We start from the raw sequence: 27,873 nt of genomic DNA on the forward strand, positions 1-27,873 counted from the left end.
TTCTTTAAATTAACTGCAGTTCTTATATAAAATGTGCTGAATGGAATTCCGTGAAGCTATGTGGTTTAAACAAAAGATAGGCCCTAAAACCTAAGTTCAGTCACAAGCCCAGGTATTCTGCTCACTTTAAGAACATGTGTTATACTCCAAATAAAACTTTTAAATGTGATCAGTTGCCTTGGTGACAGAACACAAAGCAGCAGCAACTCGCTCTAATTATAAGACAATTTTTAAATTATTTTTATTTTTAAGATTAAGCATCCTCATTGACAATCCAGAAACAGTCCTTGCTGACTCTTCAGATATATACACATAAAACAGTTAAAAGTGATTCCCCAATTTTCAATGACAAAGTAGGAAAAAAGAACATGTTCACGGCTGCAGCTGAATTCTTCTGTTCTCTTTTTCAAAAAATCTTATTTTGCTACCAAGCCACTCACCAAACCATAAAAAAAAAGACAATTTTTCAAAAAGTCAACAAAACCCAGAATAGGGATCTAGGCATCAAGGCAAAATTATCCCTCCAAACAGCACTGTTGCAAAAAAAGGTAGTAAGCCAAATTTCCATAGCTCTCTATAGAGAAGACCTTTAAAAAGAATTCAGAAAGCTAGGACTGGAACTACAGTGGTGTGGAGTTCAAAAAAGGGATAATTAAAGAAAGTTCAGCTCACTCAGTTTGGAAATACATTAGGCTTTCTCCTATTCCAGCAGAGGAAATAAAAATATGAGCTGGTGGAGTTAATATTAAAATTGTTCTTACCAGCAGAAGGTAGGGTGAGAGTAAACGGAGAGAATGTAGGACAAAAGGTAGCAAGGACAAGTCCTTCTGAATCTAGGCTCTACTGCCCAGGAAAGTTGAATAGGGCTGAAATTCTCCTGAGCCAGTACTGTCAAATTCTAGACTTGGCTCAAAACCAGAGGACTGTACACCACTAATAAATATCAGGTGACTCACAGTGTTTGTGGTATTAAAAAATACTTTTAAATTTATCTATAAATTTCCATTCTGAAAAGCAGTAGATCAAAATGACACTGGGCCATCCAATCAGTTACAGAGTAAGGGGCTTCCTTAGCAGAAATTTAGGTTGGAAGGAATGTAACATGGAGGAAATGAGATCAGGCTCTTGGTACAATTTTAATAAGGCTTCTACCCACCTCAGTTGTAGAAGTAGCACTGAGGGGGCTCCCATAGAATGTCTAAGAGGGATGCAGCTCAGAGACAAAAAGGTCTGTAAGTTTAACCCTTGACTCCTCACCTCATCTAAAGCTTGGGGAAGAAAATAAATATTTAATGTTTAACTATTCAGAGCTTCGGGCACATTGTAATATTTAATATTCTCTAGTTTTCATTTTCTGAACCTTTGGCTTATAATTTTCTCAATTATGTTACATTGAAAAATGTATGAATGTGCCTTAATCAGTAGTACCACATGAAAACATAAACCTTGTTCTTCCAAATCTCATTACATAGGAAGAGTGAATGAAAAGTACCCTAAATATCCTGCAAAGTTACTTTGTGAACTTGACAAAAGATCAGGGCAAACCATTCCACTTCCATATCTTGAGTAGTAGGAGTTAACTAGTCTTCAATCTCATCTTCCTAAATATCTCCATTAACATCCACAGCATGGAACAACCTGGAAGCATAAAATAAGGTACATTTTTAAGCACTTGGAAGAAATTTCATATAATTTCTTGCCTTCTCTCAAAAATACTTTTTTGCACTCTTCTGATAACATCTTTATATATCATTTCATCTCCTTTAATCATTCCACTGAGGAGGGCTAAAATATGGGTCCCTCTGAAAAAGCTGCCTTAAGTTTATAAGAATAGCCCTTTTAGGATCCAGATAAACTCTCCAGGGCCAAGGATTAATAATAATGGGAAATGGGTATCACAAAACTGATACTCAGTGTATACAATATGTGGAATAAGCCAAAAGCAGGGAAGTCAGGCAATCTAGAAGAAACTGAACTCTGTCAAAACACTCTAATTCTATCATGTGCTAATCACTCCATTCTCTCTATCTTCACCATCCTTGCACTCCCCATTGGTAGAATATATTACAGTTGCTAACTTGTTTTCCTTTCCTTATGTTACTTCAAATTTATGCAGTTTTCAGCACTAGCTTTCCAATGTTTCATGGGCAGAGCTTGTTTCGTCAACTTCTCTTAATTTGATAACACCAGTGATTGTAGGTACTCTACAGATGCTCATCAATAAAGATCATCAACTGACACTGAAATTCGAGCTGCTGGAGAACAGGATATTCACATTTTGCCAAGGAATCACCCCAAAGATTACTTACTAATAACAAAAAGGAAAATTTACCTTTACAATGGAACAAATGATAGAACTGAGCATCACACAAATACGGATCAGTCTGACATTATGGACCTAATGTGATACAATGTGAAGTACACATCATTCCTCATGAAGTATTCTTGTCAAAAATGTTACTCTAAATGGAAAGAGATTCCATGCATATGGATCGGAAGAATAAACATAGTTAAAATGTCCATACTACCCAAAACAATCTACAGATTCAATGCAATCCCAATCAGAATCCCAATGACATTCTTCATGGGGATAGAACAAAGAATCCTAAAATCCATATGGGGCAACCAAAGACCCAGAATTGCTAAAGCAATCCTGAGAAAAAAAGAACAAAGCTGAAGGCATCACAATCCCTTACTTCAAAACGTACTACAAAGCTATAGTAATCACAACAGCATGGTACTGGTACAAAAACAGGCACACAGATCAATGGAACAGAACTGAAAGCCCAGAAATAAAACTGCACATCTATGGACAGCTAATCTTCGACAAAGGTGCCAAGAACATACAATGGAGAAAAGATAGTCTCTTCAATAAATGGTGCTGGGAAATCTGGACAACCACTTGCAAAAGAAGGAAAGTAGACCATTATCTAATGCCATACACAAAAATAAACTCAAAATGGATCAAAGACTTGAAGATAAGTCCTGAAACCATAAAACTCCTGGAAGATAATATAGGCAGTACACTCTTGAACATCAAACTTCAAAGGATCTTTTCGAATACCATGTCTTCTCAGACAAGGGAAACAAAAGAAAAAATAAACAAGTGGGACTTCATCAGACTAAAGAGCTTCTACAAGGCAAAAAAAAACTAGGATCAAAACAAAAAGACAACCCACCAATTAGGAGAAAATATTTGCAAATCATATATCTGACAAGGGGTTAATCTCCATAATATATAAGGAACACACACAACCAAACAACAAAAAAACAAACAGCCCAAACAAAAAATGGACAGAGGATATCAACAGACATTTTTTCCAAAGAAGATATACAGGTGGCCAATAAGTAAATGAAAAGATGTTCAACATCACTAATCATCAGGGAAGTACAAAACTACAGTAAGATACCATCTAACATCCATTAAAATGGCTATAATCACTAAGACTAAAAATAACAAATGTTGGGGGGTGTGGAAAAAAGGGAACACTCATCCACTGCTGGTGGGAATGCAAACTGGCGCAGCCACTATGGAAAACAGTATGGAGTTTCCTCAAAAAACTAAAAATAGAAATACCATATGACCCAGCTATCCCACTACTGGGTATCTACCCAAACAACTTGAAATCAATAATCCAAAGTGACATATGCACCCCTAGATTCATTGCAGCACTATTCACAATAACCAAGACATGGAAGCAATCCAAGTGCCCAATGACAGATGATTGGATAAAGAAGATGTGGTATACGTATACAATGGAATACTACTCAGACATAAAAAAAGCCAAAATCATCCCATTTACAACAACATGAATGGACCTGGAGGGTATTATGCTAAGTGAAATAAGCCAGACAGAGAAAGACAAAAACCATATGATTTCACTCATATGTGGAATATAAACAAACACATGGACAAAGAAAACAGTTCAGTGGTTACCAGGGGAAGGGGGATGGGGAGTGGGCACAGGGAATGAAGGGGAGCACATATATATGACAGACAAGAAAGAATGTACAACTGAAATTTCACAATGATGTAAACTATTATGAACTCAATAAAAAAAAATCACAAAACAAACAAAAATGTTACTCTAAATCTAGTCAAACTTCAGTCTAGATCTAACTTCTAGTTTACAGGAAATAGGATAAAGAAACAAGTTAAAAGACACCACAGAGAAACAAAACTCTAGAAAGTAAGACATTAAATAGGGCAACTCGCCATGACTCTTCAAAAAGCCAGTGTTCCCCTCAACACATACAGAAAACAGTAGGCAAAACTTTTCTATATTAACAGACTAAAGAGACAGAAGCCAGTAAAATGAGTGAACTTGATTAGATCCTGATTCAACAAAACAGCTTTAAAAGATATTTTTAGGGATAATTGGGGAGTTTTAAACATATTTATTAGATGATAGTATGCCATTATCATTCAATTTTTTAAAGCATTGTTATGTAGAAGAATTTTCTTATCTTAGGAGATATATGTGGAAGTATTTAGAGATGAAGCATCATTTCTCCAACTTAGGGTCAAGTACTTCAGAAAAAAAGTTAGAAACAAACATGGAGAAAATATTATCAAATGTTCATTTTGGTGGAAGGTATCTTACTAATCATAGTCCTATCCTTTCAACTTTTCTTTATGTTTGAAAATTTTCACTATAAAAAGTTGACGAGAGGCCAGCCCCAGTGGGCTAGTGGTTAAGTTTGGCGTGCTCTGCTTCAGTGGCCCAGGTTCAGTTCCTGGGCACAGACCTACGCCACTTGTCAGCAACCATGTTGGTACAGCGGCCCACATACAAAATAGAGGAAGACTGGCAACAGATGTTAGCTCAGGGCAAATCTTCCTCAGGGGAAAAGAAAAAGAAAAGAAAATTTGAGGAGGATAAAAAAAAAGAAAATTTCCAGATACTGTATTTTCATCATAAAACTCATTTTCAAGAAAATAGTATGAAAATTCCTATATGTGGGAAAATACATAAGAGAATTCTATAAATAAGCAAAGTACTTAAGTAAAACACTGGACTTGCAATCTACAAATCAAGCACCAAAAACTGTTGCTGAGAGCAGGGGATTATGTATACATACCGGTTAAAACATGGGGAAGCAGGATCATTGAAATGTTTATAAGGGCTTGCTCTGGAGAGAGAACTCATGCAAATCCAGCAGAAATACTGCATACAGCCAGTACATGTCATCTTGTTACATCCATCTAATTTCTGATGAGAAAGATAGAGAAAAATATCAATGCTGTAAAGAAAGAGAAATGCACATGCCAAAAAGATTCAGTACAACATTCTGCTAGTCTTCTCTCTTTTCTCATGCAGGCTTAAGATATACAGGTAACACATTGATAACTACTAAATGCTTACTCTTTTGCTTTACAAGTAAAATCTAGAGAATATTTAGCAAGTGTTCCTACAACTAGATACTTTTCAAAATCTCTTCTGATAAACAGTAGATACAAACCAAACATGTATATTATAAGTGAAACGTAGTCAGATTAATATTAAAATTTTTGGATTTGATATGTGTGATTTTAAACTTTTTACATAAATCTAAGTAAACGTTTGATATCATGTCCTCCACTCTATCATAGGACTGAGACATGTCAGAAGTAGTTAAAGAAAATGCCAGTTTCCTTAAAGGAGTAACAGGGGAATCAACACCAGGTTCAGTTCAGATATAATGGATGGAACAGCAGAATCAAATGCAAAGATATATTTCCATTTTAAAACATATTAAGATTTTGTCAAGAAGCAATAGATTTATCTATTTATTTTGGCCCAGATTAACGGGAAAATGTATCCATTTCTTAAGTATACACTTGTTAAACAGATGTGTTAAATTCCAGGATAAATATTTCTGAGGAGTCAGGCTTAATTTTTTTTATCACATAGATGAGTTAAGAGTTGATTGTAACTCTAGTATGGTCCCCTCATAACCCATTCAATTTTGAGGTGGATTACATAACGTGAGAACAATTGTCACTGTAGGAAAGCACTCTGAAAAGGGAAGTCTACACTCATTTAAGGTCAATAACAATATTTAGTAGTGAATTTGCATCTTCCAAGTAAAAAAGGCTCAATAAATACCAAAACACATCTTCATAAAATTGATAGGCTTCTTGAGGCAATCGTAACATGTTTGCAAGTCTGTCTGCCTCCAAGTCCATCCCAAACCTTTACCTCTATGGGAGTCTCACAACACGGGCAGCTCTTTGAGTTCTTTTCTAGCCACTCCTTACTTTCCATCTCTTCCAGTGCCTTCTGAATCACCCTCTTACCATACCTCTGTTCCAAAAATCTTTTATGGGCCTCATCTGCTTGCAGGTACTCATTTTGTAAGTCTATTAATTTCTCTAGAAAATGAAATGGAAAATTAACTTTTATACAACTTTGCAATGCTAACTAAAACTCATTAAAAATGGCCATAACCTTTGACTACTCAGCAATGGTATTCCTGGGACTTTACATAATGAAATAATCCAAAGTTAAGTTATATTCATGGAGATGCATATAACAACGGTAAACAAATTAAATGTCCAAGGGGAATAATTATGTTGAAAGAGCCATTTAATGATATAATATTCAGTTATTAAAAACATATTAATAGGATGGCTACAATTTAATTAAAATACTCATTATAGAATCCAGAAAAAAGCTACTTAGGTTATAACTAGGTAAAAATTACACATGCAGAAATGACAACAGAAAGGAATCCTCCAACTAGAAAAGATGGACTTGTCAAATGTGGTAAAATAATAAGGTATCCTTTTCCTTTGATTTTCACTTATTAATGTTGATATGTTTGTGTAACTAGGAGTGTACAGTTAAAGACTGACTTATCTAAGACACAAAAGTTGAAACAGATCCAGATTTTCCACTAAGTCAGCACCATTCACTATGTGATAACAACAAGGCCTACCAAAGGAACAAAAAGCACCTTTGGCGCAAGGGCAAAGACTAAACTGTTCAATTCTGCACATAAAAAAAGTCAGTGAATAAAATTTACCACCTATAGGTACTGAAAAGTTCCTCCTGTCAACAGTGCCCCTTGATCCTCTTCAATCTGATTGTTATTGCTCTATCACTTAACTCAAATGGATGAGCAGCCATTCCCAAAGGCTTTACTTATAGACAAAAGGCTTTTGTTCACGTTCTATCACCCTAATTTTTCAACACAATTAAAGACCTCTCTCTACAATGTTCTAGTTACTTTATTAGTTTACTTTCCTCATATTATTTAGAGGTCTGCCTCCCTTTTTATGCAGCGAACATCTTCTGGGGCAGAATGCCACCTGCCCTCCTCTCCTTCACTTGTGAATCCTTTCTCTTCGTTGGGCATTCCCCTGCTCCATCACCTCTACTTAGATGTAGCAGATATGTATCTTTTTATCCTGTCATTTTTATCCCTCTAATAATTCAAAGCATTTTTGTGTTCCTAGACATCTTAAGGACAAAGATTTTTGCTCTAATGTTCTCAAAATGATAGAATTGTTAGTATTTCATATATTTTATATGGTAATATCTAATATATACAGATATAGATAGACATATATATATAGGAGAGATCCCTAATTTTGCTGAAGCCCCCAAGCCTATCTTTGATTTCTTCTACAAATGCTGTGAAACACCTGAAACTCACTTCAGTCTCTCAATGATAAGGTTACAGATGTCTACAGTAAAGGCCTCTATCACACTCTGGTGAGTTCTCCATCCCATCTGCCTTGTACTCACTACAAGATTCTACTCTAGGCAGCTGGAAATACCTACTCAGCCTCCTCTCAGGGTACTTTCTTGGAGATAATGATACTCTGCTAATAGTAGGAATTAATAACTGTGGTAATAACAGCATTAATAATTACCATGTTGCATTTTACATGTATTAGCCTGTTGTTCTAAAACTATCTCTGGTCAAGGACCAGTTTTTTCTCCTCACTCTGTCCAGGACCAAGACGTTTGCAAAATACAATCAAATGAATTATGAGAAAAATGAAAGTAAAAAGACAAAAAATATAAGCCTAAATTTTTTAGATTTGACTGACATATAATTACTCTGTGAAATGGCTATAAAAGTTTCTAAGCCTGACTCTTAATTTCTATATTAATCTCGTCACAGACAACTATAACAACTTTGAGTAGCACTATACTAGTTCATTCCATCCTTACAATAACCCTACGAAGCAATTATTATCACATCCCTGCCAGTCTGAGAAAGACTAAGCCACCCAAGTCAGTTAAACTGACGTTGAGGGCCTGATTTCCCAACCCCTATCCAGATCAGGAGTGGCAACCAGGCTTCACCTCCTGTGCCTACTTCAACAGAGGGTGGCTTTCTGAAGGGTTGTGTTGAGGAAGATTCCGAGGCCTCCCTGGGCTCAAGGATAAAGTACTTCATGACTGATCAGACATATGTGCCATGGAAACAAGAGTGACAGCTTAAGTGCTCTGCATTTGCCAACTAGGATCTACGTTATTTCATGTTCATAGATAGAAATTACCTTGCCATTCCTTCCCTGGAATGTTCCCCCCTGATATCTGCATGCTTGTTTCCTTACTTCCTTCAAGTCTGGACTCAAACCACTTTGCCAGTGAGGCCTCCCCTGGTTTCCCGAAGTAAAATCCCAAGCCCCTTCCCCTTCAGAACATTTCCGATCCTGTCTCTGCTTTATTTTTTTTCCTCCTTAGCACTTAGCACCATCTAATATCCTTATTTATTTTGTTTGCCAGTTTCTCCCATTAAAATATAAGTTCCACGAGGGGATTTGGTCACTACCACATCCCCATAGCCTAGGACAGTAACTGACACAAAAATATCTGTTGAATGAACACTTTCAAATTAAAGGACTGAAGTGATAAGGCTTTTTGCGGGGTGGGTACAGGAGGATTAAGTTCACACAGTCACAACTTACCTGCAGTCACCTTACATGGAGAGACCCCATGGTAGGTCAATCTGCACAAGGTACAGAAGGCAAAATTGCAGCTGGGGCAGATGCCCATGGTGCACCCAGGCTCCTGCATCACAGGAAACTGGCAGCATGGGCGGGGGCAGTACACCACATCTGCCATCAGGTCCAAGGTGGACTGGAGGAGAAGGCGCTCATAACGGGCAAATAACTCTGCTTCCACTAGCTCTTTGACCTGGGGGGAATTTAAAACACATAAGTTTGATGATTCCCCAACCAGTTCCAATCCAGAAGAGATCCTTAGGATGCTGGTGCAAACCAGATGCACATAAATGAAAACCCTCTATCTCACTTCAAAATCAAACCAAGTATGGCAAGTCTCTATCTTGACTGAGATGGTGGTTATGTGGGTCTACACATTTGCCAAAATTAAGCAAACTGAACACTTTAAATGGGTACACTCATGCCTTAATAAAGTTGATTTTTTAAAAAATCAAACCAAGTGTATTGTCCTTATATTAAAGTCTATACATGATTTGGTTAACCATTCCATGGACTATTCCTTCAGATGCCAACCTCACAGACAGGCTAGTGATTCCCCAAGGTTGATGGGATCCTAGCAGATATATAAAGTAAATCCCCAAAATTACTTTATAATTACTTTTCTAACACTCATCCCTGCTGAGACCATCCATTCCGAGGCCAGCAAAGGAAGCATTTACGTTTGCTTAAACAGTAAAGGAAGACCATGGCATTCTTGATGGATAGAGTGAAACAATTTATGGGCTGGCTCAAAGGCCTCAGACTGCCCTGATGAGCCCTATGATGGAAGTTCCTGACATGTCTCCCTTTGTGAAAGAGAATTAGGAGGCAGCTGGCAGCAGAGTAAATGGTTACCTGACCAGGAGTGGCCACTGAAGGGCACTTGGGTTCTGGGCAGTTGAGGCATTGAACTTGGCCATCTCTGATCTGGATTTCAAAGTAGTCCTTCAGACATGCTTTACAGTAGACATGCCTGCACTCCAGGAAGTACATACATTCACTACCCAGCTTCTCACAGAAACATATATTGCACAGGAACAATTTACTATTAAAGCATTTTATCTGCTGAGCTTGATCAAAGTCCAAGATTTCCTGGATCAGACTTGACAACGATTCCACATCCTGCACGGCTCTCTCATCCACAACTTCCTCTTGATCTAAATCAGATCCAGCAGCTCCTCCAAACTCTAACTCTGTGTTGAGAGAGGCTTGAGACGTCCTTCTCTGCACTTTTTTCTGAGAACCCATCTTGAGCTCAAAAGGAGAGACAATATTCAGGTATGCTAGGGTCTCTTCCTTAAGAAACTGCATCCAGGCAAACAGGACCACATTGCCCCGGTGTTCTTCCCACAGGTTGTCTAAGTGCTTGCAGAGAGCAGACAGCTAGGAAAAAACACATGATGATGCTGGTGAGTTTGGAAAGATGATGATGCCATCAACTCTCGATTTCTCTTAAAATCTTTTTAAATTGTAAGTTAGGTCCTTATAGGGCCTAACATAATTTTTTACTGCTGTGATAAACTGTGCTGCAAAACAGCACCAATATTCTTATCAGAGCATTTCTTAAACTATTCAGCAACATGAGCCACAGTAGAACACAAAGTCAGAAGCTAAAAGAAGTACGATGAAAACAAGAGAATTGGCAAGACTCCACAAGATGTAGAACTAGATTTACCTACGAGCCACTGAAATGGAGGATTTGTTCCTGTTCTCTATTGGTTTTTTGTTTTAGTATTGCTATATATCTCATGTAGGAGAAAGGGACCTAGTTCTAAAATGCACTATTTCTATTCCTTTGGAGTCCTAGCTCTGTAGATACCCTGCAATAATGGTTAGAAAGAGAACAGTTAAAAAATACCATCCAAGGACCTTGAGGGAATTATGTTAAGTGAAATAAGCCAGTTAGAGAAGGACAATCTCTGTATGACTCCACTCATATGAGGAATTTAAAAATATAGACAAAGAGAACAGATTAGTGGCTACCAGGGGAAAATGGGGTGGGGGGAGGGCACAAAGGGTGAAGGGGTGCACCTACAACACGACTAGCAAACAATAATGTACAACTGAAATTTCACAAGATTGTAACCGATCATTAACTCAATAAAAATTAAAAAAAAAAGAAAAAAAAATACCATCCGAGTTTTAAAATTAATTCTAACTTTCAGTCCTATCAAAAAGCCAATTCAGGGAGACGTCACCAAGATGGCGGCATGAGTAGTCTTCTTTGTCTCTCCCCCTTTTAATCTACAACTAATTGGACATTCATCGCTTAACAAAGGATATCCATATAGCATCTCAGGACACCTGAGAGACCCATGCTGCTATACATCGGAAGGTGGACGGACTTCCCCCCAGGAGGAGGTGCAGATAGGTGAAAACTCTCCAACCCCAACCCCTGAACAGCCTAGTACCTGCAAGCGGCTTTCTTCCAGCGGACGCCCCCAGAACATCGCCACACACCAAGGGCAGGAGGGTGCGCACACCAGAGGAGCGACGGTGGAAACAGGTGACTACAGCCCTACCTAAGCCCCCCGCGATTACACCTAAGCCCAGGGGGAAACTCCAGGGTCCCACACCAGTGGCGGCAGGGAAAGCCTCTACTCGCCATTAGCAGAGAGGCCCTGCCAAGCATCCACAACGCCGGGAGGCTCCCAAAGAGAATCCTGAACAGGGCAGCAGCCAGCCAGCTGCCACCGCTGGTCTCACAGACTGCGGGTGACACCCGGATGGAGCACAGGGCTACCGGAGATCTCCTGGGAGAGGACTGGGGCTGGGTGGAGTTCCAGAGGCTGGCTCCGCGGCCCAGGGGGAAACTCCAGGGTCCCGTTCTGGCAGCAGGGAAAGCCTCTACTTGCCATTAGCGGAGAGGCTCCGCCCAGCATTCAGAATGCCAGGAGGGTCCCGAAGAGGAGAATCCCATGCAGGGCAGCAGCCAGCCAGCTGCCACTGGACACTCAGTCTCCGGCTGTCCCCCAGACAGGGAAAGGGGCTCCCCGAGATCCTGGGGGAGAGGACGGGGGCTGGGTGGAGTTCCAGCGACGCGGCTCCATGGCCCAGGGGGAAACTCCAGGGTCCTGCACCAGCGGCAGTGAAAGCCTCTACTCACCATTAGCGGAGAGGCCCCGCCCAGTATTCAGAACGCCAGGAGGGTCCTGAAGAGGAGGACCCAGGGCAGGGCAGCAGCCTGCCAGCCGCTGCCAGACTCATGGACTCCGGCTGTCCCCCAGACGGGGCAAGGGGCACCCGGAGATTCTGTGGGAGTGGTCTGGGGCAGGGTGGAGTTCCAGCAGCCCAGCTCCACAGCCCAGGGGGAAACTCTACAGTCTCACAGCAGCCTCAGCAAAAGCCTCTGCACAGCACTAGTAGAGCGGCCCCGCCCGGCAATCACAAGGCTGGAAGACCCTGGGACAAAAGTAGCATAGCTAGGCGAGCTAACCACAGACTGCAGAAGATACCCATAGCTCTGCTGGGACCTATAGTGGACAAGTGAGATTTTGTGAGCTCCGACAGTGACAGAGCTGCAAATATAGGTGATCCTGCCCCTGGCCGCTGGGAAAGCCCATAACACCACTGCAGACCCTAAGGAGGGAGCATGCCTAGGTGGTCCGCAACAGTAGGCACCAGCAGCCTAAAGCCCCCTTGTGACTGCCCCCACAGCTGAAGAGGGACCCCACAGGACCACTGTGACTACAAGGAGGGGCCCAGGCCAAGTGAGCAACAGCTGAGAGGGTTCCTGGTCAGTGCAGTATAAACAGCTGCTCCCCCACCACACCAGTAGAAACAAGTGGAAGCAGTAACTAAACTCTATCTCTATGTGGAGGCACAAATCTACACCACCAAGCCATATGAAAAAATATATTAGATCTCCAGAACAGAAGGAAAATGACAAATACCCAGAAAACAATCCCAAAGACAATGAAATATATAACCTAAATGATGATGACTTCAAAACAGCCATTATTAAAAAACTCAATCAGCTAAAAGAGAATTCAGATAGACAACTCAACGAGTTCAGGAGCTATGTCACAAAAGAGTTTCATACTATAAAGAAGAACCAAACAGAAATACTGGAAATGAAGAACACAATAGAGAAGATTAAGAAAAATCTGGACACTCTGAACAGTAGGGCCGATATTATGGAGGACAGAATTAGCAATTTAGAGGATAGGAATATAGAAATGCTACAGGCAGTGGAGGAGAGAGAACTAAGACTAAAAAGAAATGAAGAAACTCTCTGAGAATTATCTGACTCAATTAGGAGATGCAACATAAGGATTATAGGTATACCAGAGGGAGAAGAGAAGGAGAAGGGGTCAGAAAGCCTGTTCAAAGAAATAATGGCTGAGAACTTCCCAAACCTGGGGAGAGAGATGGAACTTCATGTGACAGAAGCCAATAGCTCTCCAAACTTTATCAATGCAAGAAGATCAACCCCAAGGCATATAGTAGTGAAGCTAGCAAAAGTCAACAATAAAGAGAAAATACTATGGGCAGCCAGGCAGAAGAAAATAACCTACAAAGGAACCCCCATAAGGCTATCAGCAGATTTCTCAGCAGAAACTTTACAGGCTAGAAGAGAGTGGAATGATATATTCAAAACTCTGAAGGACAAAAACCTGCAGCCAAGAAGACTCTACCCAGTGAAAATATCCTTCAAATACGATGGAGAAATAAAAACTTTCCCAGATAAACAAAAATTAAGGGAGTTCATTGCCACAAAACCTCCTCTTCAAGAAATGCTCAGGAAAACCCTCATACCTGAAAAATCAAAAAAAGGAAAGGGGTTACAAAACCAAGAGCAAAGGAGATAAGTAGAAGGACAATAACAGATGGTAGCAGCTCTCCATCAGAATAGGTTAGTAAAAGTTAAATAAAACATTAAAGATAAAAGGAAGGGAAACACCAAGAATAAATATAACCCTGTCATTTTAACCACAAACTCACAACACAAGAAAGAAGAGGAAAAAAAAAAAAAAATCTGACAATAACAACCTAGAAGGGGAAGAGAAAAGGGATGGAAGGTTTTAATTTAAGGAAATAAGAGGCTATCAGAAAATGGACTGTCTCATCTATGAGATGTTTTATACTAACCATCTGGTAACCACTAAACAAATAACAAGAATAAAGACACAAATTACAAATAAGAAGATACCCAATACAGAAATTTACATACCTGAATTAGTAATCCAGAAATCATGGGACGAGAAACAAAGGAAATGCAAGAGAACCAGAAAACAAGAGATAAAATGGCAGCGGTAGGCCCCTACATTTCAATAATCACTCTAAATGTAAATGGATTGAACTGTCCAATCAAAAGACACAGAGTGGCAGGATGGATCAAAGAACAAGACCCAACAATATGCTGCCTCCAGGAAACACACCTCAGCCCCAAAGACAAACACAGACTCAGAGTGAAGGGATGGAAGACAATACTCCAAGCTAATAATGAACAAAAGAAAGCAGGTGTCACTATACTAATATCAGACAAAGTAGACTTCAAAGTAAAACAGATAAAGAAAGACAAAGAAGGACAGTATGATAAAAGGGACACTCCAACAAGATGACATAACACTTATAAATATATACGCACCCAACACAGGAGCACCAAAATTTGTAAAGCAACTCTTAACAGAACTAAAAGGAGACATCAACAACAATACTGTAATAGTAGGGGACCTCAACACCCCATTAACACCAATGGATAGATCATCCAGACAGAAAATCAACAAGGAAATTATAGAATTAAATGAAAAACTAGACTAGATGAACTTAATAGATATGTATATAACACTTCATCCAAAAACAGCAGGTTACACATTCTTTTCAAGTGCACATGGAACATTCTCAAGGATAGACCATATCTTGGGAAACAAAGCAAGCATCAATAAATACAAGAGAGTTGATCATAATGCTATGAAACTAGAAATCAACTACAAGAATAAAGCAGGGAAAAGTGCAAAAATGTGGAGTCTAAACAACATGCTACTGAACAAACAATGGATTATTGAAGAAATTAAAGAAGAAATCAAATATTATCTGGAGACAAATGAAAATAAAAACACACCATACCAGCTGATTTGGGAAGCAGCAAAAGCAGTCGTAAGAAGGAAATTCATTGCAATACAGGCTCACCTCACTAAATAAGAAAAATCTCACCTAAACAACCTCAAACGACACCTAACAGAATTAGAAAAAGAACAAACAAAGCCCAAAGTCAGTAGAAGGAGGGAAATAATAAAAATTAGAGCATAAATAAACGATATTGATACAAAAAAGACAGTAGAAAGGATCAATGAAACAAAGAGTTGGTTCTTTGAAAAAATTAACAAAATCGACAAACCCTTAGCCAGACTCACTAAGAAAAAAAGAGAGAAATCTCAAATAAATAAAATTAGTAATGAGAGAGGAGAAATCACAATGGATACCAAAGAAATACAAGGGATCATAAGAGAATACTATGAAAAACTATATGCCAACAAATTGAACAACCTAGAAGAAATGGACAAATTCCTAGACTCTTACAACTTCCCCAAACTGAATCAGGAAGAAATAGAGAATCTGAATAGACCAATCACAAGTAAAGAAATAGAAACAGTAATAAAAAACCTCCCCAGAAATAAGAGTCCAGGACCAGACGGCTTCTCTGGAGAATTCTACCAAACATTCAAAGAAGATTTAATACCTATCCTTCTCAAACTATTCCAGAAAATTGGGGAAGATGGACCATTCTCTAACACATTCTATGAAGCCAACATCACTCTGATCCCCAAACCTGACAAGGACAACACTAAGAAGGAAAACTACAGGCCAATATCACTGATGAACATAGATGCAAAAATCCTCAACAAAATTCTGGCAAACCAAATACAGCAATACATCAAAAAGATTATACACCATGATCAAGTGGGATTTATATCAGGGACACAGGGATGGTTTAACATCCGCAAATCAATCAACGTGATACACTACATTAACAAAATGAGAAAGAAAAACCACATGATCATCTCAATAGATGCAGAGAAAGCATTCGACAAGATCCAACATCCATTTATGATAAAAACCCTCAATAAAATGTGTATAGAAGGAAAGTGCCTCAACATAATAAAGGCCATATATGACAAACCCACAGCCAACATCATACTCAACGGACAAAAACTGAAAGCCATCCCTCTGAGAACAGGAACAAGACAAGGGTGCCCACTTTCACCACTCCTATTCAACACAGTACTGGAGGTGTTGGCCAGAGCAATTCGGCAGGAAAAAGAAATAAAAGGAATCCAAATAGGCAATGAAGAAGTAAAACTCTTGCTGTTTGCAGACGACATGATCTTATATATAGAAAACCCCAAAGAATCCATAGGAAAACTATTAGAAACAATCAACAACTACAGCAAAGTTGCAGGGTATAAAATCAACATACATAAATCAGTAGCATTTCTATACACTAACAATGAACTAACAGAAAAAGAATTCAAGAACACAATCCCATTCACAATCGCAACGAAAAGAATAAAATACCTTGGGATAAATTTAACCAAGGAAATGAAAGATTTATACAATGAAAACTACAAGACTTTCTTGAAAGAAATTGATGACAACATAAAGAGATGGAAAGACATTCCATGCACATGGATTGGAAGAATAAGCATAGTTAAAATGTCCATACTATCTAAAGCAATTTACAGATTCAACGCTATCCCAATCAGAATCCCAAGGACATTCTTTACAGAAATTGAACAAAGAATCCTAAAATTCATACGGGGCAACAAAAGACCCCGAATTGCTAAAGCAATCCTGAGTAAGAAAAACAAAGCCAGAGGCATCACAATCCCTGATTTCAAAACATACTACAAAGCTACAGTAATCAAAACAGCATCGTACTGTTACAAAAACAGGTGCGCAGATCAATGGAACAGAACTGAAAGCCCAGAAATAAAACCACACATCTATGGACAGCTAATCTTTGACAAAGGAGCTGAGGGCCTACAATGGAGAAAAGAAAGTCTCTTTAACAAATGGTGCTGGGAAAACTGGACAGCCACATGTAAAAGATTGAAAATTGACCATTGTTTTTCACCATTCACAAAAATAAACTCGAAATGGATCAAAGACCTAAAGATTAGGCCTGAAACAATAAGTCTTCTGGAAGAGAATATAGGCAGTACACTCTTTGACATCAGTTTCAAAAGAATGTTTTCGGACACCATAACTCCTCAGATGAGGGAAACAATAGAAAGAATAACTAAATGGGACTTCATCAGACTAAAGAGCTTCTTCAAGGCAAGGGAAAACAGGATTGAAACAAAAAAACAGCCCACTAATTGGGAAAACATATTTACAAGCTACTTATCCGACAGAGGGTTAATCTCCATAATATATAAAGAACTCACACAGCTCAACAACAAAAAATCAAACAACTCGATCAAAAACTGGGCAGAGGACATGAACAGACATTTCTCCAAAGAAGATATAAGGATGGCCAACAGACACATGAAAAGATGCTCATCATCACTAATCATCAGGGAAATGCAAATCAAAACTACACTAAGATATCACCTTATACCTGTTAGAATGGCAAAAATATCCGAAACCAAGAGTGACAAATGTTGGAGAGGTTGTGGAGAAAAAGGAACCTTCATACACTGTTGGTGGGAATGCAAACTGGTGCAGCCACTATGGAAAACAGTATGGAGATTTCTCAAAAAGTTAAAAATAGAAATACCTCATGACCCAGCCATCCCACTACTGGTTATCTATCCTAAGAACCAGAAATCAGCAATTCCAAGAGTCCCATGCACCCCTATATTCATCGCAGCATTATTTACAATAGCCAAGACGTGGAACCAACCTAAGTGCCCAGCAACTGATGATTGGATAAAGAAGATATGGTATATATACACAGTGGAATACTACTCAGCCATAAAAAAAGGACAAAATCGTCCCGTTCGCATCAACATGGCTGGACCTTGAGGGTATTATGTTAAGCAAAATAAGCCAGACAGAGAAAGACGAACTCTATATGACTCCACTCATAGGTGGAAGTTAACATACAGACAAGGAGAACTGATTGGTGGTTACCAGCGGAAAGGGGGGTGGGGGTGGGGGGAGGGCACAAAGGGTGAAGTGGTGTACCCACAACATGACTAACAATAATGTACAACTGAAATTTCACAAGGTTGTAAACTTTCATAATCTTAATAAAAAAAAAAAAGCCAATTCATAGGAAAGAATTACTAACAGAATCCAACCTCAGAGTCCTTGTTATTTGGATTTACAAGCTGGTTTTAACTAAGGAATCTGAGTTTACCCCAGATCCTGGTTAATGGAGACAGACTGATATTGAACCTGGACATGATTACAAGCCATCAACAGGGTTTGGCAGCCATAGGGAAAGCTCATACTTCCTAAGCTAAGCAACCAAAGTTTAAACTATTTCAACCTTTCCTCCTTAAAAGTGGCCTGTTCAGGGGTCGGCCCTGTGGCCGAGTGGTTAAGTTTGCACACTCTGCTTTGGCGGCCCAGGGTTTTGCCAGTTTGAATGCTGGGTGTGGACATGGCACCGCTCATCAAGCCATGCTGAGGCAGCATCCCACATGCCACAACTAGAATGACCCGCAACTAAAAATACACAACTATGTACCAGGGGGCTTTGGGAGAAAAAGGAAAATAAAATCTTTAAAAAAAAAAAAAACTGGTCTGTTCAATTTGAAAGACAAATATAAGAGGATTTTCCATTAGAAATGTAAAATATTTCTAAGTAGAGTTCAGGAATTATAAGCAGCTTTTCTTTTTAGATAAATATAAAAATTAAGACTTTCAGAGGCAAACAAATTTTGTAAATAGAAATAAGTGAAAAAGGACTACATTTTCTGTCCCTTGCTCTGCATAGTGCTTTTCACTAAATTGTACACAGGCACGAACTTATTGAGCCTAGATACTTATTGTGTTAAACACAGTTCAAGACTGGACAATTAATCCTTTTTCACATTTGCATGAATATGCTCATAAGATCAACCATGCTTCTGAGAAGCCTGCTGAAATCTGTAAAATGTAATAAATACTAAAAGGGAAGCTATGAGCGCTGCTTGAGCCATCAAGTCCAATGAAGAAACCATTCTCGGGCCGGCCTGGTGGCACAGCGGTTAAGTACACACGTTCCGCTTTGGCGGACCGGGGTTCGTCGGTCCGGATCCTGGATGCGGACATGGCACTGCTTGGCACGCCATACTGTGGTAGGCATCCCACATATAAAGTAGAGGAAGATGGGCACAGATGTTATCTCAGGGCCCGTCTTCCTCAGCAAAAAGAAGAGGATTGGCAGCAGATGTTAGCTCACGGCTAATCTTCCTCAAAAAAAAAAAAAGAAGCCATTCTCCTCCATCTTTTTTTCTTCTCTAGTCCCTTCTCAAAAGAGGCAGCTGGGATGCACATAAGTGTGAGGGAGGGGGAAAGAGAGAGAAGAAAAGAGCAAGAGAATTGGGGGAGAAATAACTGAAAACACCAGAAAACTAAACCCACTTCCCTTCTATCTACCAACCCCAATTCAGTGAAAGACAGGTCCATGCAGTAACTTCACTATCAACAGGTGAAATTCTTAACACACGGAATCACGGCCCAGCAACTGAACCAAGTAGGAACAGAAGAGACCAATTAAAATGTCAATTATATGTACACAGATTTGATAGAGAATCCTACTGTAATTTCAGCTGTAACACATGAAATAATAAACAACTTTCCCCTCCTCATACCCCCAAAAGTCAGCCTTAAGCAGAGGTTATTTGGCTGGAATCTGAAACTGCAACCACACACCCAGTTAATCCGTCCTTGTCCTTGTTTTGTGCGTGTGTGTATGCACACATGTCCATGGATATAAAGTATCAAGAGCTCGCTGGAGAAAGGGGACTATAAATATCTAAATAATTCAGTCAACTCCCAGTGATCTAAATGTCAAACAGCCTGATATTCTTGGGCTATCTTGCATGTATTCCCTCTGACACAGATATTAGAATGTAAGGTAATATTCCTTTTTATTCTACTCATATTATCCTTTTTTAAAGTTTAATTTTGTTTTTAAATCATAAACTCAATTTTACAAAAGCTCTTTTACCAAATAACTGGACTAGGGGAGGGGAATGAAAACCACATGATCAAAAAGGAAAAACTGACAAGCTCCTTGAGGTCACGTATCTGACAGCTTTTGTCTTAATATATATAAGCCTATCAATCTTCATCATGACTTCTAGAAAAGTAGTTGCTATTGATCCATTATCTATCCCAGAATACTTTATATTAGCTTCAAGCCATATTTATGTCTCAATCAAGAGTTGAAGTTATTACTAGAAAAGGATATATAACCTGGAGGAAACAAAGGCTTATAATATAAAGTCTCAAGCCTTCATGAGATATCTACAGGAATCACACACATTTCTATCTGCGTGCATTTACATCTATGTAAGACCAATCAACAGTTACTTGTTATTAAAGTGTACAGATCTTTAAAAATAAAAGCACTTGTTATTTTTACTTAAAAATTACGTTTAATTTAGGAAATTATTATAACCACATTAGCTCAATTTTAGTCCTTCTAATTACAATTAAATCTTTCATTTAAGGAATGGATAAGAAACTAAGAAAAAAAAGTAATACCAACATCTAGGAAAAATAAGGAAGACCTTATAGTCTCCATTATAATACAGATTAAATGGGAAAACAGTAAGACAAGAAACAATATACTTGATTAAAAATTACTCCTACTGCAATTCATAATGATTAATCATTCTAATTAATGCCATTCCTTTCTAAAACATCAAACATTTTCAATTCATTAACATTAGGATTCATGAAGGGAAAAAAACTACAAAATCAAAGCCATTTGTTCTTCATGCACTGAATTCAAGATCATTAAGGTAGTCTTCAATTAAAGATGAGTTTCCAAGTTTTTAAAAACGGATAGGCGAAATTAAGTTTCGGGTCTAACCTGAGTTGGTGACAGCCATTTGCCACTAAGTGTGAATGAAGGTGGGGAGGAGGATGGATAATCTGGTGGCAGTTCAAAGTTCAGCACAAGTGGAGGCAGAAAGCAAATGGTGTATTCAAAGCCACTATTCGGGAGACACTCATTTGAATTGCCTGAACCAAAAACAAAGATGAGAAAGGATCAATTGGTCAATGCTTGAGCTTGAGTGTCCATTACCGTAGAGCAGTGCTCAAGAGAGACGTAATGCTTTAGCTGAGAGGATAAAAACCCTCCCCAAGAGACTTTCTACACTCTAATTTTAATTTCGTAGCTGCCACCTTAAAAAAATTTTGTAACCCCTTGAAAAATCTACTAAGCACCATGAAATTTGTAATGAAGATACACAACTTACTTTTGTATACACTTTTGAGTACAATTCCCAACACTAATGATCAAGTAATACACAATGGTTTCTGTTGTGGTTGTTTTACAGTAGTTGATTAAAGACACAATCTAGAGAAAGGGATGTTTATTTCTACCAAAGAGCCATGACCTACTTAGACAAGCATGTCCCAACTACCCATGAATCACAGTTGGGAGAATTTGTGCCAAGAGAATGATCTCAGGATTGAGGGCAAGATACAGCACACAACACTCTCACAATCAAAGTTTCATTTTAAATGATCACACGTTCTTTACTCAATGCCTATACAGAAGAGAAAAAGAGAAAGTACTTCTCTTTTGAGAAAGTATCCAACAGTCTTCTGTGAACATTTGTATCAAAAGTGGCAGTTTTGGGGCCGGCCCAGTGGCGCAGCGATTAAGTGCACATGTTCTGCTTCAGCAGCCTGGGGTTCACCGGTTCGGATCCTGGGTGCGGACATGGCATCGCTTGGCACGCCATGCTGTGGTAGGCGTCCCACATATGAAGTAGAGGAAGATGGGCATGGATGATAACTCAGAGCCAGTCTTCCTTGGCAAAAAGAGGAGGACTGGCAGTAGATGTTAGCTCAGGGCTAATCTTCCTCAAAAAAACAGTGGCAGTTTTTTCTGAAGCAAAAGGCCACAGAGTAACAGCACATGTCAAATGTCTATCGTAGTTGAAATGATTCTGGAAACCTAACAGTATTAACAACCATCACAGTACTTTAAAGCTTTCCAACTGTTTTCATGTACATTATCTCATTTTCTCTTTTATTATCCCTATTTAACAGCCAATGACTCATGGCTAATGAATTGCTAGTTAGAAGAAGATCAGGATGCATGAAACATGCAGGATAATATCCCAAGTCAGTGGTCAAAAAGCCAAATCACATCAAAAACCACTTACCCCTCAGCCCAATTTTCAATTAAAACAGAAACATGCATTAACTCTGTAATCCTACCATCTATCACTAATACCTATAAACACAAGACGATAAATAATTTAGGGTACACTAAGAAATTGAGAATAACCTTTATTTAGAAAAATCTGTTTAAGAGAATATTATTAACTAACCGCTCACAAATATCTTGAAATTTTGAGGCAAGTCCAAGAAGATCCTGGTTTCTCCCCCTTGGACAGACTCTGCTTTTCGAAATTCATCTCCATCATAAATACTCGCCAGGGCCAGCAATTCATCCTCCTGAGCTTCTCGGTCTTCTGACGACATTTAATTTTCTGAGGAGCTGAAGACAATCACTCAAATCAGTTAAGAAGAGAAAAGGCACAGTTTGGAAAAGTCTAGTGGTACCAAAAACAAAATTGCTCCCAAACAACTACAAAGGATTAATCAATATTCTCCTCTTCCTGCTAAACTAAAAATGACAGGCATATTTACTATTCTAGTAGCTTTGCAATAGTAACAGGTTTTCCAAAAAAGATAGTTGTGGTGCTTCTTTATCAGTTAGGTATGGCTAATTCAGGGGGGAAAAAGCACAATTAAAAACATTTTTTTAAAAAGGACAAATCACTCATTACTTTGACTTGCCCACTAGACCTAGCAAAGTGCCTTGCCCACAAAAGGAGTCAAAGTGTATTTGATACACCTCTTAAAAACAAATGAATTTTAAAAACCCACACGAATCTCTAGGGCCGGTTTTCTCAACCTCAGCACTATTGAAATCTTGGAACAAATCATTCTTTGTTGTGGGAGGCTGTTCTGTGCATTTTAGGATATGTAATAGCATCCCTGGCTTCAACCTACTTGGATGCCAATAGTGTCCCTTTCCCTCAAGAGTTGTGACAATCAAAAATATCTCCAGCCATAGGCAAAGGTCCCCTCCCCCACAGAGGGGGGCGCATAAAATTGCTCCCCGTTGAGAATATCCTGTTCTGGAGAATGTTACAAGGACAGATACTATATAAGAGAGTTAGATCACTGAAGAAGCAGCAAAATAACATTAAATTTTTGAAATATCACCAGATTTTATCAAATCAATTTTAAGATTTACCATTATTTTAGGTAACACTAAGAATAAAAATTTGCTACAATTAAAGTGTGAATCAATGCTTTTTAATTGCAGCAACTGAAAAATGCACCACAATTTCAGATAATTAAATATGGAAAAAACATGTAATGAGAATCTATGAAAATTACTTTAATAAAACAACAAAAATTACCCTTCTGTCAACTGAAATATTGGACTATAACTGCACTTACAAATATGCTCCCTCTTGACTAAAATATTTTTTTTAAATTGCAATTGTACAAAATTGAAAAGTTAGGACATGGTTTTTCATGCTATAAAAGGTGACACTATAAAATTTAGACAAATTCATTTAAAATGATTCCATTTTCAAAAAATGATTTCTTTCAGCAGATGATACTGGTTCTGCTTAAGCTGCATCCCTCTCCCAAACAGAACACAGTGACATGTTCTATTTGAGGTCAGTTAGTACCTGTTAATAACAACCAGAAGAAAAGGATATTAACACTGCAGTCTGTATTTCAGTTCAGAATTTGGAATTCATGGAAATTCCATTTATTCTCCAGATGGTCAAGAGAAGACTGCTGAAGCTGGATAAGAGGCCAAGATGTGGAACTCATACTAGATATACTATAGAAATCTTGCCATCTGTAGAAAAAAAATACAAAAGATGGTGTTAGGACCCTCTCCAAATTAAATCCTGAATTTCCATTATCACCAGTTAAATCAAACACATGCTAACGCATAGTCAGTCCTAATCTTCAGCTGCATATTACTCTCCTAGGGCAGCCCAACTGTGTCACGTGCTACAGAGGCACTTGCATGTCCCCAGCAATGAGACAGGCCTTCTTATCTGACTGCCTTCAGCCCTGGGAGGAGCTGAGGAGGAAAACCAAAGTCATATGAGAGGACATGCCCCATAATAAACATCATCTTGGGTTTGTGTTTTTCTCCTTTCCTCTTCTGCTTCTTCTATTCCTTCATTTCCTATCCCCCAACAGTTTTTCCTCTCTCCTGATAGCAGGACACTTAAAAACAAAACAAAACAAAACAACAAAAGCGCTTGCACAACACACACACACAAAGTTTTAAGTTCTATTCTAAATGCTTTAGAGCCAGGCTTCTTAACTGGGAGTGAGGGGGAGGGGAGGGTGGTCCACAGACGGGTTATGGAGAATCCTATGAATACCCTGAAATTGTATGCAAAAATATTACACGAAACTATAATTTTTAAATCAGATTCTCAGATGTGTAACTCCCAAATAAGCTAAGAATGAAATTCAGAATCAATTTACATTTATTGAGCACCTACTATGTACTGTATTTAGGTTCTTTCACGTTACCTTATTGAATCTTAACAATTTTACCAGGCACAGTACAGGGTGATAACATAAACTTTTTGTTTCTTCCTGTTTAAACATTTATAAATGGGATGAGAGACAAATTTATAAAGTTTCTGGAGATTACTGTTCTCCATCTTGTCTGCACATTAGAATCACCCAAGAAGCTGCTTTTTTAAATCTCAATACCCAGGCCATTCCCCATAGCAATTAAATCAGGCATCAGTAGCTATCCAAGCTCTCCACGTGATTCTAAAGTACAGCCAGGGGGCTGGCCCCGGGGCCGAGTGATTAAGTTTGCCCGCCCCACTTCAGTGCCAGTTGGGATCCCAGGCACAGACCTACAAACCTCTTATCAAGCCATGCGTTGGCAGCATCCCACATAGAAGAACAAGAATGACTTACAACTAGGATATACAACTATGTACTGGAGATCTGGGGAGCAGATAAAATAAAAAAGAGGAAGACTGGCAACAGATGTTAGCTCAGGGCCAATATTCCTCACCAAAAACTTAAAAAGATTTTTTTAAAAAATGCAGCCAGGATTGACAAACTCTACTTCAAGCAGTGTTTCCAGTCAACAGGTCCTCATGACCTACCCCACCAGACCCCAGCTTCTGAAGCTTCCAGAGGCCCAACCCCTTAATTCATGCTGCTGACCCATATTTCCTTCCGACGCTTTCCAGTCTTCAAGACCTACAGCCAAAGCCCCTATTCCATGTAGAAATTTCCAATTAGGCCCACGTTTTTCTCTAAAAATCCAGCAAACCTTTTTACTGTAACTTTCTTAGGACATTGTCACACCCCACCTTGCATTACAGTAGTTTATGAACTTGTACTTCTCCTTCCAGACCATTAGTTCCTTAAGGGCGAGGATCAAGTCTTTTGCATCTGTGTACTGTTCTCAGCATCTAGCACTGCCTTGCATTAAACGCTGGAAAAAATCAGAACTGAATTGGGGTGAGATGCAGTGTGCTGAAATTGGGGACCAGAATTACAAGGTTCAGTGACTGCTCTGCGACAACCCACTAGAAGCAGGAGGTGGGGTCGGTCGTCACAATAACAGCAAGAACAGTGCCGGGTGTCAGGCATCGTGCTAAGCCCCTTCAACGCCTTAACTCCCGTTAGGTTCCCACAACCCCAAGGAAGCAAGTCGTATTACTATTTCCATTACACAGATGAGAACAAAATGACCATTTAAGTCCCTTTCTGGCCCAAGGTCACACCGCTAATATTTAACTAAATCTAGATTCAGACCACCCTGTTTCTTCATCTGTAACGCAGGCGCTAGAATAAACCCGGCGCCAGCAGACGAGCGGCGTTAAGCTTAATATTAGTTCTGGCAAACCGGAGACCGCTCCCCGCGGGAGGGAAGCCCCTCCTCCGCCGGCTTCCCTTGGGCCCGGGAAAATCCTACTCCTTCGCCAGCCACCCCGCGCGGACTTCAGCCCCGGGCCCCGCCGCCGCTCCGGCATCGGTGGTGCCGCCGGGGTCTCCACCGCTCGCCACCCCGCGGGCCGCGTCGCTGTCGGTGCGACTCACCTGCAGCCGAGGGGCAGGACCAGGCCTCGCCGCCGCCCAGGCGCCGGGTCAGAGGGCGCTGTGCGGCCGTGTGAACCCGCCCCGGGCGTCCCGAAGGAGCAGGGCCCCTGGACCTCCTCCTTCCTCCTCTGAGCGCCCCGGGGGGTCTTAGCCGGGCCGGGCTGGGGGCGCCCCGTCCCGAGTTTGGGGAGCTGAGGCCCACTGAGCAGTCCCGGCCCGGCCGCCTTCTCCGCCTCGAGCGCCGCCCCACAGTCCCTTCCGGCCGCCCCGCCGCGCCGGCCCGAAAGTTCCACCCTCCGCCCTCCGCCCGTACCCCAGGTTCCCTCACCGCAACTCCGGCCCGGCCCGCCGACACCCGGCTCCACCTGCGCGCCGCCTCTTCCGCCTGCGGAGCTGTCAGCTGAGCGGGGCGGATCCGGCTGGGGCGGCCCCGGCGTGGGGAGGGCTCTGCGCAGCCGCCGTGACCGCCCCGGCCCCTGCACCGCCCCCCGCGGGCCGAGGTGGCGCCGGGGCACCACCCACCCCCTCCCCGTCACTCCCCCTATCATCACCCAGCCGCCCCCCCCGCCCTGCAAACTTAAGCGTGCCTCTGGAAAGGCAAGGTTCTGGCTCCCCGCCCCCAGGGCTCTCCTTGCAGTCGTTCTGGGACAGGGCTCCGGAATGAGAACTTTGACCAATCCCTGGAGGTGATCGTGAGGCAGCTGTCTACCTGAGGCGGACACTCCCCTGACCGTGCAGACCTGCTCCTCCAGGTAGACTAAGCGAGCCTCCTCTCCCCACACCGTGCCAACTGCCTTCTGAGAAATGCTGCCCGTCTTTCTGACACCTCCGCTATGAAAGCATTCGCTCCTCGTCCATACTGTAACAGTCGTAACTACCGCGTTCATTGAGCAGTTAGGATGCTTCAAACACCTTCCTAAGTGTGCTATGTACATTTTCTCTAATCTTCACTGTAACCTTATGATTTAGGTACTGTTATACCCTCTGTACAAATGAGGAAATTGAAATTGAGAGAGGTTCAAGAACTTACTGAAGGGCAGATAATTATTGAGAGACTGAGCAGGAATTAAAATGACATGCCCCCTACCTCACACCATATACATAAATTAACTCCAGATGCATCAAAGACCTAAATGTAAGAGCTAAAACTAGAAAACTCTTAGAAGAAAATGTAGGAGTAAATCTTTGTGAACTTGGATTAGGCAATAGTTTCCTAGATATGACACCAAAAGCACAAGCAACAACAACAACAAAATAGATAAATTAGATCCAAATTAATTCAGAATTAAAAGCTTTTGTTCTTCAAAGGACACTATCAAGAAAGTGAAAAGACAATCCACAGAATAGGAGAAAATATTTGCAAATCATGTCTCTGATCTTTATCCAAATATCTGATCTAATATCCAAAATATACAAAGGACTCCTGCAACTCAGCAATGAAAGGACAAATAACCCAATTTTAAAATGGGCAAAGGGGGGCCAGCCGGGTGGTGTAGCAGTTAAATTCAAGTACTCTGCTTCCACAGCCTGGGCTTCACCAGGTTGTGATCCCAGGAACGCACTTGTACACCACTCATCAAGCCATGCTCTGGCAGCATCCTACATACAAAATAGAGGAAGATTGGCACAGATGTTAGCTCAGGGGCAATCTTCCTCACAAAAAAAAAAAAAAAAAAAGCAAA

The 27,873-nt window shown here is 40.2% G+C and overlaps 1 protein-coding gene across 5 annotated transcripts; it reads right to left on the bottom strand.

The window, feature by feature from the left end:
* Positions 1-216: 216 nt before the first annotated feature.
* On the bottom strand, positions 217-26,669 carry RNF14 (ring finger protein 14). Of its 5 annotated transcripts, none has more exons than XM_044780683.2 (9): positions 26,520-26,669; positions 23,782-23,957; positions 22,399-22,568; positions 20,922-21,073; positions 9,800-10,327; positions 8,909-9,137; positions 6,183-6,355; positions 5,083-5,213; positions 217-1,638 (listed from the first exon to the last, which is right to left on the bottom strand). In XM_044780683.2, exons 3-9 carry the CDS (start codon positions 22,550-22,552, stop codon positions 1,602-1,604), a joined length of 1,404 nt encoding a protein of 467 aa, XP_044636618.1. In that variant the 5' UTR covers positions 22,553-22,568; positions 23,782-23,957; positions 26,520-26,669; the 3' UTR covers positions 217-1,601. The 5 variants fall into 5 exon arrangements, with proteins under 5 accessions (XP_044636618.1, XP_014705748.1, XP_014705749.1 ...); XM_014850262.3 differs by having other exon boundaries at positions 26,192-26,548; XM_014850263.3 differs by lacking the exon at positions 26,520-26,669 and adding an exon at positions 25,459-25,599.
* Between the last annotated feature and the right edge of the window lie 1,204 nt (positions 26,670-27,873).

Source organism: Equus asinus, chromosome 9, assembly GCF_041296235.1.
Source record: "Equus asinus isolate D_3611 breed Donkey chromosome 9, EquAss-T2T_v2, whole genome shotgun sequence".
In the NCBI taxonomy this organism is placed as follows: domain Eukaryota; kingdom Metazoa; phylum Chordata; class Mammalia; order Perissodactyla; family Equidae; genus Equus; species Equus asinus.

Coding starts and splice junctions, on each gene's coding strand:
- RNF14 (XM_044780683.2), bottom strand. CDS start 22,552: ATGTCGTCAGAAGACCGAGAAGCTCAGGAGGATGAATTGCTGGCCCTG. Junction 9,138..9,799: donor CAGTGGCCACTCCTGGTCAG/GTAACCATTTAC, acceptor AATTCCCCCCAG/GTCAAAGAGCTAGTGGAAGC. Junction 5,214..6,182: donor GTTGTGAGACTCCCATAGAG/GTAAAGGTTTGG, acceptor CTTTCTCATCAG/AAATTAGATGGATGTAACAA.